This window comes from Hyla sarda, chromosome 2 (assembly GCF_029499605.1).
Source record: "Hyla sarda isolate aHylSar1 chromosome 2, aHylSar1.hap1, whole genome shotgun sequence".
Classification (NCBI taxonomy): domain Eukaryota; kingdom Metazoa; phylum Chordata; class Amphibia; order Anura; family Hylidae; genus Hyla; species Hyla sarda.
Genome location: NC_079190.1, coordinates 60,444,162 through 60,459,383, shown reverse-complemented (window position 1 = coordinate 60,459,383; position 15,222 = coordinate 60,444,162). Strand labels below are relative to the sequence as shown.

Sequence of the window (15,222 nt, the reverse complement as noted above, 5' to 3'; positions counted from 1 at the left end):
TCAGATCACCCTCATAAAAATTAACCCTCATAGCCCCCTGAACACGGAAAAATAAAAAAGTTATAGTGGTCAGAAGATGACAATTTTAAACATATACCTTTTCCTGCATGTAGTTATGATTTTTTTCTGAAGTAATACAAAATCAAACCTATATAAGTAGGGTATCATTTTAACCGTATGGACCTAGAGAATAAAGAGAAGGTGTCATTTTTACCGGAAAATGTACTATGTAGAAACGGAAGCCCCCAAAAGTTACAAAATGGCTGTATTTTTTCAATTTTGTCGCACAATGATTTTTTTTCCCATTTCGCCGTAGATTTTTGGGTAAAATGACTGATACCATTACAAAATAGAATTGGTGGCGCAAAAAATGAGCCATAATACAGATTTTTAGGTGCAAAATTTTAAGAGTTGTGATTTTTTAAAGGTAAGGAGGAAAAAACAAAAGAGCAAAAACCGAAAAACGCCCGGTCCTTAAGGGGTTAAATATCTGACAAAGTCTTCAAAATAATTTTTTGTACCGTCCCAAATTATCAAGACGTCATCCACATATCTCAGGAACTGTTTCACAACTCAGGTGAAGGGGTTCCTGAGAGTGTGGACAAACGTTAATTCAAAAATTGCAAAAATTTTGTTTACAAATAAATATGGGGGAAAATCTTTACATTTTTGGATGTTACACTTAATATTGACAAACTTAATCTAAAAACTACTGCCTATAGAAAAACTATAACAAATAATTTGTTGTTACATTATCATAGTTCTCATCCTTTTATATATAAGAAACAACATTCCCTATTTCCTGTTTATTAGATTAAAAAGGATTAACAGTGATAATACTCAATATTATACACAAGCAGAAGAACTGAAACATTGATTACAGGAGAGAAAATATCCTAAATCCGTTATTGAAAAAGTATTTTTAAGAGCCGAACAGAGAGACAGAAAAAAGCTTCTGGTCCCAAATAGGTTTAAAAGAAAAGGGGGAAAAAAAGATATAAAATTAATTTTTTCTTTTGAGAACAGCCCCATGAACAGAATAATAAAAATGCCATTTATTCTAACTGGTATATGTGAGAACAAGATCCGTTACTCAACGATATAGCTAAAAACAAAGCTATAGTAACTTTCAGAAAAAATAAAACTATCCATAATTATATTAAAAATAACAAAAACATCAAAAACATACACTGAATCCAATTGGCTCACGAAAAATGTACCAGTTGGTAGTTTTCCATGTGGGTATTGTAACTATTGTAAATACATTCTCAAAAACAAAGTACATCCAATTAGGCAGTTATACAGGTAAAATGAATCAATTTATCTCTTGCAGATCCAACTTTATAGTCTATTGCTTGACTTGCACTTGCGATTGTTTTTATATAAGAAAAACAAAAATAAATCTTAATGTTAGATTTGAGAACACCTATATTCTTTATGAACAAAAATAGGTGCTACTCTAGTTATTACTCATAGAGACAACCATCACAATGGAAAAATTGAAGATATCCGTTTTGCAGGTTTACAACCCAGTCCACAACAACCGCAAGGTGTGGACAGACATATAAAATTGCTTCAATGTGAAGCAAAGTGGATCATGAAATGAAAAGCACTTGGCCCTTTAGGTCTGAATGAAAGGAATGATTTCAGCTTGTTTCTATGAAATAGCAGGATAATTTGTTATGATGTCTATTGGTTTTATTATGTATATACACATTGTAAGCTATGTATTCATGTTGGTGAAGGGTCACTCCTCCCCCATTTCCCATATATTCCCATTCCCAATGGATCAGGAACCGGATGATGCGTCATTGACACAAAACCGCGCTGTCCATCTTCTGTTATGCTCCGGCTGCCGGTTGGTAGCTGCCCTCCCTCCCTGCACCTGGGTGAACTCCATCTGTTTATGGACATTGCTTGATTTCTGTCCGAACGTGTTTGGTACATGGACATTACTTCAATAAAGTCCGGACTTCTAGGTCTTATATGGTGAGTGCAGACATGCTTTGTTCCTCTTTTGGATATCTCTCTTTTGCCATTCTTTGAGCCTATAGAGGTCTATGGACCCATTCAGCATACATGCATCTGGACTACATTGTGTAAATAAGTGAAACAAGATTATGAAAATGATTGACACTGTATAAAGTCACAGATTTCCTAGAGATGTCCACTATTCTCCACCTGAATTCTATAACGCATTTACAAACTGATCTCCAAGTATGGGATATTTTTGACCTCATAAATCTTTTCTCTGGATCCCATGCCTCGCCCATATACTGCAGCATTCACCACATTTGCACTCTTTCCAGCCGTCAGGAATGTGCAGCCCTCCCTCTGTATATATCATCCCAGAAACGCTCTGAACCATTAGCTAAAACCACAGCAAATATTTTCATGCGGCTGATATATTTTAGGTGCATAGGTCATGCATCCCCCTAGAACATGGCTACCAGGAACAAGGGCGTCCGTGTGCTGTGAAGGGAACTCACATACAGTGGCTGAATGTTAACAAACACTTTCATGTTGAATAGGACATTATCTTACCTGAAGCTCCTGGTTAGCAGATACAACAAATAAGAACAAAACAAAAAATGAGAAGAAAAACCATTTTCAGTCTCCATGGAATATGTTCACCATAGTATTACACAGTTATATTGACTTAGATGAAGACACAACATTGAAACAGGTCTTATATGAGAATAACTAAATATCTATAGACAGAGGTAGCAGAGTTTATTAAATGCAGCAGGAGGCACAATGATACAGCCCCAGGGGGCTGAGCAACAAGGTCAGCTCTGCTACTTCTCTATAGAATTGTGCAATTTTAGGCAATTTAACATTTTTAAATAAACCAAATAAATTACTTTACATGTATCGGTGATTTCAGTGTCAGTATCATTTCAATCTTGAAAAAAAGCTTAGTGTAAGAGCAGAGGACTTAATAGACTTGATAAAGGGGGCATCTGGACAAAGACATTTTATCCTCTACCCAAAGGGGGCCCGCCGCTGGTATCTCCATGCAGCACTCACATTCTATGTGGGGCTGCGTCTCCAGTCTCGGAAAGCTCTTTCTTTCCGGCACTGGAGACGTGACGTAACGCCACCCCCCCCTCCATTCATGTCTATGGGAGGGGGCATGACGGCCGGCATGTTTCTAGAAAGAAAGAGTTGTTACGCCGAGCGCTCCGGGTCCCCGTTCCTCCCCGGAGCGCTCGCCTCATCTTCGTTGTTGCAGCGCCCCGGTCAGATCCACTGACCGGGTGCGCTGCGGTCCCGCCTTCAGCCGGGGTGCGATTCGCGATGCGGGTAGCGCCCGCTCGCGATGCGCACCCCGGTCCCCGTACCTGACTCGCTCTCCCTCGGTCCTGTCCCGGCGCGCGCGGCCCCGCTCCCTAGGGCGCGCGCGCGCCGGGTCTCTGCGATTTAAAGGGCCAGTGCACCAATGATGGTGCCTGGCCCAATCTTCCCAATTAGCTTAATTGGTAATCACCTGTGCACTTCCCTATATTACCTCACTTCCCTTGCACTCCCTTGCCGGATCTTGTTGCACTTGTGCCTAGTGAAAGCATTCCTTGTCTGTTCCTAGTCCGTGTTCCTGACCTCCTGCCGTTGCCCCTGACTACGATCCTTGCCGCCTGCCCCCGACCTTCTGCTACGTCCGACCTTGCTTCTGCCTACTCCATTGTACCGCGCCTATCTTCAGCATCTTCAGCAGCCAGAGAGGTGAGCCGTTGCTAGTGGATACGACCTGGTCACTACCGCCGCAGCAAGACCATCCCGCTTTGCGGCGGGCTCTGGTGAAAACCTGTAGTGGCTTAGAACCGGTCCACTAGCGCGGTCCTCGCCATCCCTCTCTGGCACAGAGGATCCACTACCTGCCAGCCGGCATCGTGACAGTAGATCCGGCCATGGATCCCGCTGAGGTTCCCCTGCCAGTTGTCTCTGATATCGCCCGACAGATCGCCCATCTAACCCACCAGCTGTCGGAAGTGTCCACCATTTTGCACCAACATCCCCTGCCAGTTGCCTCTGATATCGCCCGACAGGTCGCCCTTCTAACCCACCAGCTGTCGGAAGTGTCCACCATGGTGCGCCAACATTCGCAACTTCTTCAGCAATCATCTCCTCCGCCAGCTCCTGCACCTCCTCCGCAGCGAGTGGCCACTCCTAGCCTCTGCCTGTCTTTGCCGGACAAATTTAATGGGGACTCTAAGTATTGCCGTGGCTTTCTTTCGCAATGTTCCCAGCACTTGGAGATGATGTCGGACCAGTTTCCTACTGAAAGGTCTAAGGTGGCTTTCGTGTTCTGCCTTCTGTCTGGAAAAGCCCTGTCATGGGCCGCACCGCTCTGGGACCGCAATGACCCCGTCACTGCCTCTGTACACTCCTTCTTCTCGGAAATTCGAAGTGTCTTTGAGGAACCTGCCCGAGCTTCTTCAGCCGAGATTGCCCTGCTGAACCTGGTCCAGGGTGTTTCTTCCGTTGGCGAGTACGCCATTCAGTTCCGTGCTCTTGCTTACGAGTTGTCCTGGAATAGTGAGACTCTCTGCGCGACCTTTAAAAAAGGCCTATCCAGCAACATTAAAGATGTTCTGGCCGCACGAGAGACTCCTGCTGACCTACATGAACTCATTCATCTAGCCACTCGCATTGACATGCGTTCTTCCGGATGGCGTCTGGAGCTCCGCCTGGATATGGACTTTGTTCGCACGAAGCGTTTTTTCTCTCCGGCTCCTCTCTCCTCTGGTCCTCTGCAATCTGTTCCTGTGCTTCCCGCCGCGGAGGCTATGCATGTTGACCGGTCTTGCTTGACACCTCAAGAGAGGACACGACGCCGCATGGAGAATCTTTGCCTGTACCATGCCGGTACCGAACACTTCCTGAAGGATTGTCCTATCCGTCCTCCCCGCCTGGAAAGACGCACGCTGACTCCGCACGAAGGTGACACAGTTCTTGATGTCAACTCTGCTTCTCCACGCCTTACTGTGCCTGTGCGGATATCTGCCTCTACCTTCTCCTTCTCTACTATGCTCTTCTTGGATTCCGGATCTGCAGGAAAATTTTTTTTGGCCTCTCTCATCAACAGGTTCTACGTTCCTGTGACCAGTCTCGCCAGACCCCTCTACATCTATTGTTTTTACAATAAAAGATTGGACTGTCTTGTACGTTTCCACACTGAACCCCTCCTAATTTGCATCGGACCTCTTCACGGAAAAATTGAGTTTTTTTTCAGGTTCTTTGGCCCCAAGAAGAGGGGGAGACCCAAGGGGGGGGGTACTGTTACGCCGAGCGCTCCGGGTCCCCGTTCCTCCCCGGAGCGCTCGCCTCATCTTCGTTGTTGCAGCGCCCCGGTCAGATCCACTGACCGGGTGCGCTGCGGTCCCGCCTTCAGCCGGGGTGCGATTCGCGATGCGGGTAGCGCCCGCTCGCGATGCGCACCCCGGTCCCCGTACCTGACTCGCTCTCCCTCGGTCCTGTCCCGGCGCGCGCGGCCCCGCTCCCTAGGGCGCGCGCGCGCCGGGTCTCTGCGATTTAAAGGGCCAGTGCACCAATGATGGTGCCTGGCCCAATCTTCCCAATTAGCTTAATTGGTAATCACCTGTGCACTTCCCTATATTACCTCACTTCCCTTGCACTCCCTTGCCGGATCTTGTTGCACTTGTGCCTAGTGAAAGCATTCCTTGTCTGTTCCTAGTCCGTGTTCCTGACCTCCTGCCGTTGCCCCTGACTACGATCCTTGCCGCCTGCCCCCGACCTTCTGCTACGTCCGACCTTGCTTCTGCCTACTCCATTGTACCGCGCCTATCTTCAGCATCTTCAGCAGCCAGAGAGGTGAGCCGTTGCTAGTGGATACGACCTGGTCACTACCGCCGCAGCAAGACCATCCCGCTTTGCGGCGGGCTCTGGTGAAAACCTGTAGTGGCTTAGAACCGGTCCACTAGCGCGGTCCTCGCCATCCCTCTCTGGCACAGAGGATCCACTACCTGCCAGCCGGCATCGTGACAAGAGTTTTCCGAGACTTGAGACACAGCCTTGAATAGAAGGGGTGTGCTGTACATAGATCCCAGCGGGGAGCCCCCCCCCCCACCCCGCGATCAGACATCTTATCCCGTATTCTTTCCTTTGGATAGGGGATAAGATGTCTTCGGCCGGAATACCCCTTTAAGCATCTATGATTCTGAAATCTATTTTCTATCTATTCAAACAGGGGTAAAGTTAACAGTATGGAAATTCTGCGCAGAATTTCGTTGTTTGCAGCAGGCTCCCATTGTTTTTAGTGCAGTGGAATTTCTGTTACAGAATTTCCCCTGCTGATACGAGACAATTAGCCAAAATCTGCACAAAATAAGCGCAGACTTAAATGCTGCAGAGGACACTCAGCGTGGAATTCCACGTGGAATCTCCTTTGTGAACATAGATGTAGGCAGCAATTCCACACAACTTGTGGAATGCGACAAAAAGCTGCCGCCTCATTTTTACTCGTAAAATGCAGGTATTGTGGAGTGTTTTTTTATTTTTATTTGTTTTTTAAGTAGTGGGTATTTGGTATAGGTAGTTTTTCTTTGGTGTTTTAACCCCTGCAATTTTTTGTTTTTTTCAGAAAAGTGCCAATGTTGCATAAAAAAACAAAACAAAACACCATACCTTCAACATGACAAAATTTTTGAAAACTAGCCCTGAGCTTAAAAACACAACAAATCCCTATTAACTTCCAGAATTTATACATGTGATTTTTGTCCATGTGAACATGCCCTTACGGTCTATTCACACGGCAGAATTTCCGCTTGCAGAATTCCACCTCAAATGAAAGCCCATAGACTTCTATGGGATTCCGCACTCCCATTCACATGGGAGTGCGGAATCCCATAGAAGTCTATGGGCTTTAATTTGAGGTGGAATTCCGCAAACGGAAATTCTGCCATGTGAATAGACCCTTAGGGGCAGATTTTATCAAAAACTGTGTAGAGGAAGAGTGGTGCAGTTGTCCATGGCAACCAATCAGATCGCTTCTTTCATTTTTCCCAAGGCCTCTGCAAAATGAAAGGAGCAATCTGATTGGTTGTTATGGGCAACTGGTCAACTTTTCCTCTGGACAGGTTTTGATAAATCTCCCATTTTAGGGTGCTATTACATATACTCTGCAGATTTTTCCCAAATCAGGTTGGAAAATCCAAAGCATAGAACAGAAGCAGCAATGTGGAAGAGAATTTAGGAAATCTCATCCATACTCTGCAGAAAAAATTTCCACACAAGAACTCATCTGTGATACCCGATTTGAAATCTGTAGCAAGTCAATTTATGTTGCAAATTTCTTGTGGATTTTTCCCATTGACTTCAATGAGGAAAGCAAAATCCACAAAAAACATTTTACTGTTGAATAGTTTGCTTCAGAAATGCTGAAGATCTGCTGCAAAATCCACATCTCAAATGAGAAGTGTGCAATGCCCAACTTCACCTGTGGAGGCACTGCAGGGAAGCTGAACACTTCCTGCCATCCTCCCACACAGTGTAGAGCTGATCACACAACTCCCTGTGGTCAGATTGGGGGAGATTTATCAAAACCTGTGCAAAGGAAAAGTTTCCCCACCAGTTGCCCATAGCAACCAATCAGATGGCTTCTTTCATTTTGCAGAGGCCTTGTTAAAAATGAAAGAAGCGATCTGATTGGTTGCTATGGGCCACTGGGCAACTTTTCCTCTCGACAGGTTTTGATAAATCTCCCCCAAGTGTGTTTGGGGAATCTTTAAGAAAAGTGGTGTTGCAAAATGAATAATAATATGGATTATAGGCCAAAGTGGATGCGTAAAGAATTTCTCATCTGGTCTGGAATGACACAGATTCTATGAAATCCAGTCCAGATGCTGACACGTGTTGTATATATGTATTCATAAATCAGTTATGTATAATGTTTTTTGGCTACAGTAGGTGAATGCTGTTATAATTCTATAGCAATCTTATTGTAAATCCCTAGGGATTACTGTGATGTAGCATTAATCTTTAACTCTTACCTCTCCATCCTCAAGCTCTACATCCAGGAAATCAAAGTCTCGGAAGACCCGGAACTGTTGTTCGCTGTTCGTATCGTCCATGATCTCCTGTTCCCTTATGGTATCCTCCGATGATACCAGGCTAGTCTGGTGATCGATAAGGTCCAATTCACCACATGATGAGAAGATAACCTATAGATGGTGAAATAGAAATACAGTGGTAATGGCAGGCAGCTCCAGTAATAGCTTCTGTAGTTTGTACTGGCATAGAGCATCCAGCTGGAAGGGTTTCCAGTCCACACCTAATTCCTTTGCCTGTTATTTTTAGATTGCACTTTGGCTATTTGTGTTGGACAGGTGCCTTCATATTGAGGCTGGATAAAGTGACGACTTCAGACTGAAGGAACTTGGCCAAGGGGAGCGAGACTGCTCGGCTTCCTCAGAGTCAAGCACTTGGTATTGTGTAAATGTTTACATGAGATGTTTACAGTGGCTGAAAGCTAAAGCAATGATAAGCATGAAAGGGGCTGTGGGAAAGGATCAGGCCATCGAATTAGGAACTGTAGGAGAACACTCATTCTCTAAGGGGGTTTATTACCAGACCATAAACGGCATCTAAGAATATGCATGAGCGATATTTTATTTCTGTAATAACGTGTTTTTGTTAAAGGGGTACTCCACTGTCCAGTGTTCCGGCTGCGTTCGGAACATTTAGTTCCGAACACTGTGCGCACGTGCTGCGGGGATCGGCCATGCCCCCTCGTGAGGTCAGGTCACACCCCTCAATGCAAGTCTATGGGAGGGGGCATGGTGGCCGCCATGCCCCCTCCCATAGACTTGCATTGGGGGCGTGGCCTGATGGCACAAGGGGGCATGGCCGACCCCCGCAGCACGCCACAGCCTTCGGAACTAAATGTTCCAAACGCAGCTAGAACACTGGACAGTGGAGTACCCCTTTAAGGGTTTATTCACACATACAGTATCCGGTGCATATATGATGCACAGGATTTTAAGCTGCAGATCTCAATGTAAACTAAATGACTGAACATAGCTTCAAATCTGCAGCATCAAATATGTGCAGGATACTGTATGTGTGACTACACCCCAAACATATATACTACATTATGGGATTGAGAAAATTCTGTATTGCAAACAAACACACATCTATCTATCTATCTATCTATCTATCTATCTATCTATCTATCTACAACCAAAGAAAGCTAGGTCTTTACAATAGTTTGGAATCAATAGTGCTGGCCAACTTATTCTTTGGTTGTATTACACATACGGGGGAGTGGCTACCTCCATGTTGGCTCTTGCACCCCACCCACCTCTATTAGGTGTATATAAGGTGCCTTGGATGTTTCAAACCTTGCAATGCCTGCTGTACTGTTCACACAGAGGCATATTCATAGTGTAGGGTCCGTCCCAGAATGAGGTCACCTTAGCGCGGTGGGACGGTTCACGCTATTTGGCGCCAAATTTTCAAGCTAAGTACCTCATAATTTCATAGTTTCATATTTTCATTTATTGCACTACAGCTGTATAGCTTTTCATGTTCTATCTATATACTCATGTTTTATCTATATACTCATGTTTCATCTATATCTTTGTGCTAGCAGTGTGCTGCTGTATTCTCCTGTTGCTATCTATCTATCTATCTATATATTACACCTGCACAATATAGTATACACTTTAATACACACTCTATGAGGTTACTACACGGAAATCTAATTCTGTGGCATTATTCAGTAAACCTTTTAGTATATAACCTGTTTGTGGCGGCATGTAGTCTTCCTACAGTACAGTAGATCTTTTGTTTCTTCTAAATGCTGATCTCCACTTTTCAGGTACCGATACACTTTCTTTACCACCATTTTTTCCCTATGTTGCTGTATCAGTATTTCACCACAGCACTGAATAGCAGCTATATACACTTATTTTCAATCTATGATCTATACACTATAATTATTGGTGGATTACTTGTGGATTTGATTGCCTATTGTTTTTTAATGCTATATTCTCTTCTGTTAAACTATTTTTAAAAAATTATTTACTTGTGGTTTGTCCCTTAATCATCTTTTATATAAATTTTATGAATTGTCTTTCTCTTTTCCAGTTACATAGTTACTACGGTTAAAATAAAGACATATGTCCATCAAGTTTAAGTATGGTGTTTACCCCCATTTTACCACAGCAGATGATGTCACTTTCGTTTACTGCAGATACACCCTCACATTTTTGGCGGGGCTTTCCCACTGGCCATAATGATAAAATGTCCTAAAGTTGACTAAATGGCCAAACTACTGTATTCAACACAATTGATGGAGCTTCTTGCCAAACCACAACTAGGCCCTGTCATTAGAGTCAGAGATTAATGAAAATTTACTCCTGGGCCCCCCAAAAAATCTCCAATAGGGACCCCCTCATACACACATTCATCATGAGGTATTTATAATAATGGTGTCTTCTTAGAAGAGGATATTCACACTACGGATTCTCCAGGAAATCTGCTCGGAGATTCCGCTGCACTAATCTATAATTGGTGTGAATGGATCTTACGCTGACCCATTCACTCTGGGGAATTTCTGCAGCGGTAAATTCCAGAGCAGAAATTCACACCCCTAAAGAATGAACATGTTCATTCTTTTGCCAGAATTATGCACAGACTGCATTGCCGTCAATGGTGATGGTGCTGGTCAACGCAATCCTATCGTTGATGGATTTCAGTGGCAGCCATTTAGATGCAATCTCTGGGCGGAGATTCCGCAGTGTGAACATACCCTAAGCAGAAAGACCCTTGGGCTCTCTAAGGCTTCAAGGTGGATGCAAAACTACAACTCCCAGCATGCCAAAGGCTGTCCGAGCATGGTGGAAATTGTAGTTGTGCAACAGCTGGACGCACCCTGGTTGGGAAACACTGGCCTAGGCACAAATGCTACCACATCTGCAGCTATGATAGTAAGGCTCCTGCCTCTGGTAACATGTTAGGACCCACAACATTCTGTACTGTGTCCCGGATGGCGACACATCACAACGCACTTTACCGTACTGAAGTTTTTCGTTAAAAGTAGAAACTTACAGAAGGGTTCTTGCTGAGCCCCACTTCTTGGCCACAGAGAGTGAGAACATTCACCAGCTTCTCCCGGGTTTTCTTCTAAAAAAATAAAATCATAAATAGCTATAATGAAAACTGCTAAACCCACAAAAACAATACAAATCTCAAATGTAATAAAACAAGAAAACAATGCATGCACACGAAGACAGCTCGCAACTCCTCCACGCTTTTCATGGTGATGGCACCAGCAATGAAGAGGTCATGGTAGGGATCGCAGATCTAAGTCAAATATACAGCGGTACGTGTGTCTGAAAGCAACGCATCAAGCAACGTCTACAAACTAGAACACAGATAATGCCTGTTTGGGGACCAAAAAATAAAAATAACTGCTGACCCCAGACACATGAGTGGAGGCTCTTCTGTCATTGCGGGGAAGGAGCGATGATACTTGTCAGACAACACAAGGAATGTTTGTTCTGGTCTAATACACTTTGGAAAGCAGAAGAATTGTAGCAGTAAAAAAAAAAAAAAAAATATAAAAAAAAAAGCTTCCTCTGACAGTAAAAGGCTCATATTTCAAGAATACCCATCATCAGAAATGTAATAACGCAGATATGCGGGAGGGAGGAGGGAATTGCTGCCCAGCCTGTTTAATATATCTGCTGCTTCACCGCTCACATTCCTTACATTTCAATGCACCAGCGATTCCATAACCACGAAACACTGGAACAGAAATCTGCCGAGAGAAATAATGGATGTTACCTGAGATGACTGAGGTCGTTTCCAGCTAACAGGGACTAAAGCGTTGGAATTGGATCCAGAAGAGGTGGAGGATGTGCTCCGAGTCACCGGCATAGCCCTAGATTTCCCGTCTCGTCCGGTCGAGCTCTGAAGGTCATCAAACCTTCTGCCTATAATGGGCGTCTAAGAAGAGAAAATGACTTCTATATGGTTTTCCATTTGCATTAAAGAGGGTATCCCGGAATAGAAAACCAGAGCTAATGTCTTCCAGAAACAGCATCCCAGCTGTCCTCAGGTTGTGTGTGGTATTACAATTTGGCTTTATTCACTTCAATGAAACTGAGCTGTAATACCACACACAACCTGAAAACAGGTGTGGAGCTGTTTTGGAAGAAATTAGCTCTGTTTTTCTATTCCTGGAATACCCCTTTAGGGTCCGTTCACACGTACGCAGATTTGATGCGCAGGATTTGATGCACAAGATTTTCTGCTGCAGGTTTCAAGGTAAATTAAATGACTGAGCACAGCTTCTAATCTGCAGTTACAAATCCTGCGCATCAAATCTGCACAGGATCCTGTACATGTGAATGTACCCTTAGGGTTGGGTCACACGGAGCGCATCCACATGGTATTTAACACTGCGGATGCAGTCATGAAGGCATTCACAAGAACAAGTTCCCTGCTGCGACTGGGTAGCTTTGTGTGTCTGTAGTGGTTGACTTTCCGCTGCGCGTCAGCTACGAACAGAAAATCCGCCGCCGCTAGGAGCGGACACACAGAGTTTACCCAGCAGTAGCAGGGAGTTTGCTCTTGTGACCACCGTCGACGTCAGTTTCAGTGCAGTATTTCAAGGGGTATTCGGGTGAAAAACTATTTTTTTCATATAAACTGACTCCAGAAAGTTAAACAGATTTGTAAATTACTTCCATTAAAAAATCCTAATACTACCAGTACTTATCAGCTGCTGAAGTTGAGTTGTTCTTCTCTGTATGAGAACAGTGCTCTCTGCCGACACCTCTGTCTGTCTCAGGAACTGTCCAGAGTAGGAGCAAATCCCCATAGCAAACCTCTCCTGCTCTGGACAGTTCCTGTCAGCAGAGAGCATCTTGTCAGACAGAAAAGAACAACTCAACTTCAGCAGCTGATAAGTACTGGTAAGATTAAGATTTTATTAATAGAAGTAATTTACAAATCTGTTCAACTTTCTGGAGCCAGTTGATATGAAAAAAAAAATGTTTTCCATTGGAGCATTTTGTGTCTCCAGCTGTTTTCCATTGGAGTGTTTTGTGTCTCCAGCTGTTGCAAAACTACAACTTCCAGCATGCCCGGACAGCCGAAGGCTGTCCGGGCATGCTGGAAGTTGTAGTTTTGCAACAGCTGGAGGCACACTGTATGGAAAATATTGATCTAAGCTTAATTTATCATTCTTGGATTTTTTGTGTCCCAAATTAGACCAAAATAAAACCGGTCTAAACAGTTTGTACAAGCGGACAGATTTCTGGCACATGTCTATTTAGGAAAAAGGAAAGATTTATTAGAACGATTAATATGTCTGAACCTAGACAGTATTGTCTTAAAAAAAGACGGTGCAAAGCCATAAACAATTTATAACCTCACCCCATTTATTGTCCTTCTCTTGGAAGGCTTGCCATGTATAGACTAGCCACGGTCAGTGCAAGCTGAGTGGTGACAGGGAATATATAGGTATATTTTATTTGTTTTATGTTGGTGACAAATTCTGATTATATAAATTCCTTTTAAGGTCTATAAATACAGTGATCCCTCAACTTACAATGGCCTCAACATACAATAGTTTCAGTCTTTTCTGGACCATTGTAACTTAAAACCAGACTCAACATACAATGCTACAGACAGTCCAGATGTGTGATAAATGTCAATGGCTAAAAGAACTGACCAATCAGAATGGGCATTCACTGGTAAAACCCCTGTATTACTGAAGTGCATGCACTGCCTGGTGTCTGGTAGCGCCCCCTACAGTACAGGGAGGTATTACATGTTCTGTACTACTCTTTACCTGTGCCAGGGTTAGCTGCTCCTTTAGACACCAGGTGAGGGCGACTCCATTTTACTTTTTTTTAGGACATTGCGTGTTCTGTACAGGACCCTGAAGAAGCTCCTGTCCTCTACATAGAAAGTGATTTACAGCTCCCAGCAGATCTTTCTAACTTTTATATGTAAGGATTTGCTTTATCTGTATTAGTTATCTACTTATTTTAGTTTAATCCTCACTTTTTCCTATTTTTGGATGACATTTTAGAGGTTGAGAACCAATTACCAGGTTTCCATAGAGATATGGTCTCACCATACAATGGTTTCAGCATACAATGGTCGATCTGGAACCAATTAATATTGTAACTTGAGGGACCACTGTAATGAAAAAACATTACAAGGCATGGTACAAAAAAAGAACATTCTTCCAGGAAAGCACAATATTTCCATGGCTGGCAGCCAATTGCAGAGATGTACCAGGAAGCAGCTGTCTGGAGTCAGAAAACTGAGTGCAGGCCCATCTCACAGAATCCCTTAAGTTGAACCCCTTAAAGACATAGCCCTTTAGGGCCTTAAAGAAAATCTGTCCTCAGTGTCACCTGCACTAAACTGTCGATACGGGCAGTAAGTGCAGGTGACACTGATGACAACGATACTTATCTGGTTCGGTTCCGTGCTGTGGTTCTCCGGCAATCATCTTCGGTATCTTCAGCTCCGGGCCCAACTTGGAGCATGGGCGGAGCTTAGTGATGTCACCGCTGCTGTTCTCTGATAGGTCCCGCTACTAGCAAACAGCAGCGGTGATGTCACTAAGCTCCACCTATTCTCCAAATCTGGCCCGGAACAGAGGATACCGAAGAGGATAGCCAGAGAACCACAGCACGGAATGAGATCAGGTAAGTACTGTTGTCATCGGTGTCACCTGCACTACCAGTCTGTACCAACAGGTTAGTGCAGGTGACACTAATGACAGATTTCTTTTAAGGACCAGGCCAATTTTAATTTTTGCAATTTCTTTCCCCCCCCCCCTTTTAAAATCCATTGCTCTTAATTTTCTACCTACAGACCCATAGGAGATCTTGTGATTTTAAGCGACCAATTTTACTTTGTAATAAGATCTTTCAATTTACCATAAAATGTACTGCGAAACCAAAAAAATATTATTTGTAAGCGGAAATTTCCACTTTTGAGGGGTTTGGTTTTTACGCAGTGCACTTTAGGTAAAAATTATACATTAACTTTATTCTGTAGGTCAATGCCATTAAAATGATACCCAATTTATATACCGCATTTTTCGCCCTATAGGACGCACCGGCGTATAAGACGCACCCAATTTATAGGTGCAAAATCTAAAAAAATAAAGATTTTGAACCCAATAGTGGTCTTCAACCTGCGGACCTCCAGATGTTGCAAAACTACAACTCC

The 15,222-nt window shown here is 43.7% G+C and overlaps 1 protein-coding gene across 7 annotated transcripts in view; it reads right to left on the bottom strand.

The window, feature by feature from the left end:
- Nucleotides 1-15,222, bottom strand: part of FRY (FRY microtubule binding protein) — a 526,666-nt gene that overhangs the window by 55,249 nt on the left and 456,195 nt on the right. For 6 of the 7 annotated variants that reach the window (XM_056561876.1, XM_056561877.1, XM_056561878.1 and 3 more), the window contains 3 exons: nt 11,809-11,970; nt 11,071-11,145; nt 8,010-8,180 (listed from right to left, as the gene is read on the bottom strand). In XM_056561876.1, coding sequence (XP_056417851.1) covers nt 8,010-8,180; nt 11,071-11,145; nt 11,809-11,970 — 408 coding nt within the window. Of the gene's footprint in view, nt 1-2,029; nt 2,554-8,009; nt 8,181-11,070; nt 11,146-11,808; nt 11,971-15,222 lie in introns of those variants that run through there. The other variant, XM_056561879.1, reaches the window with a different exon arrangement.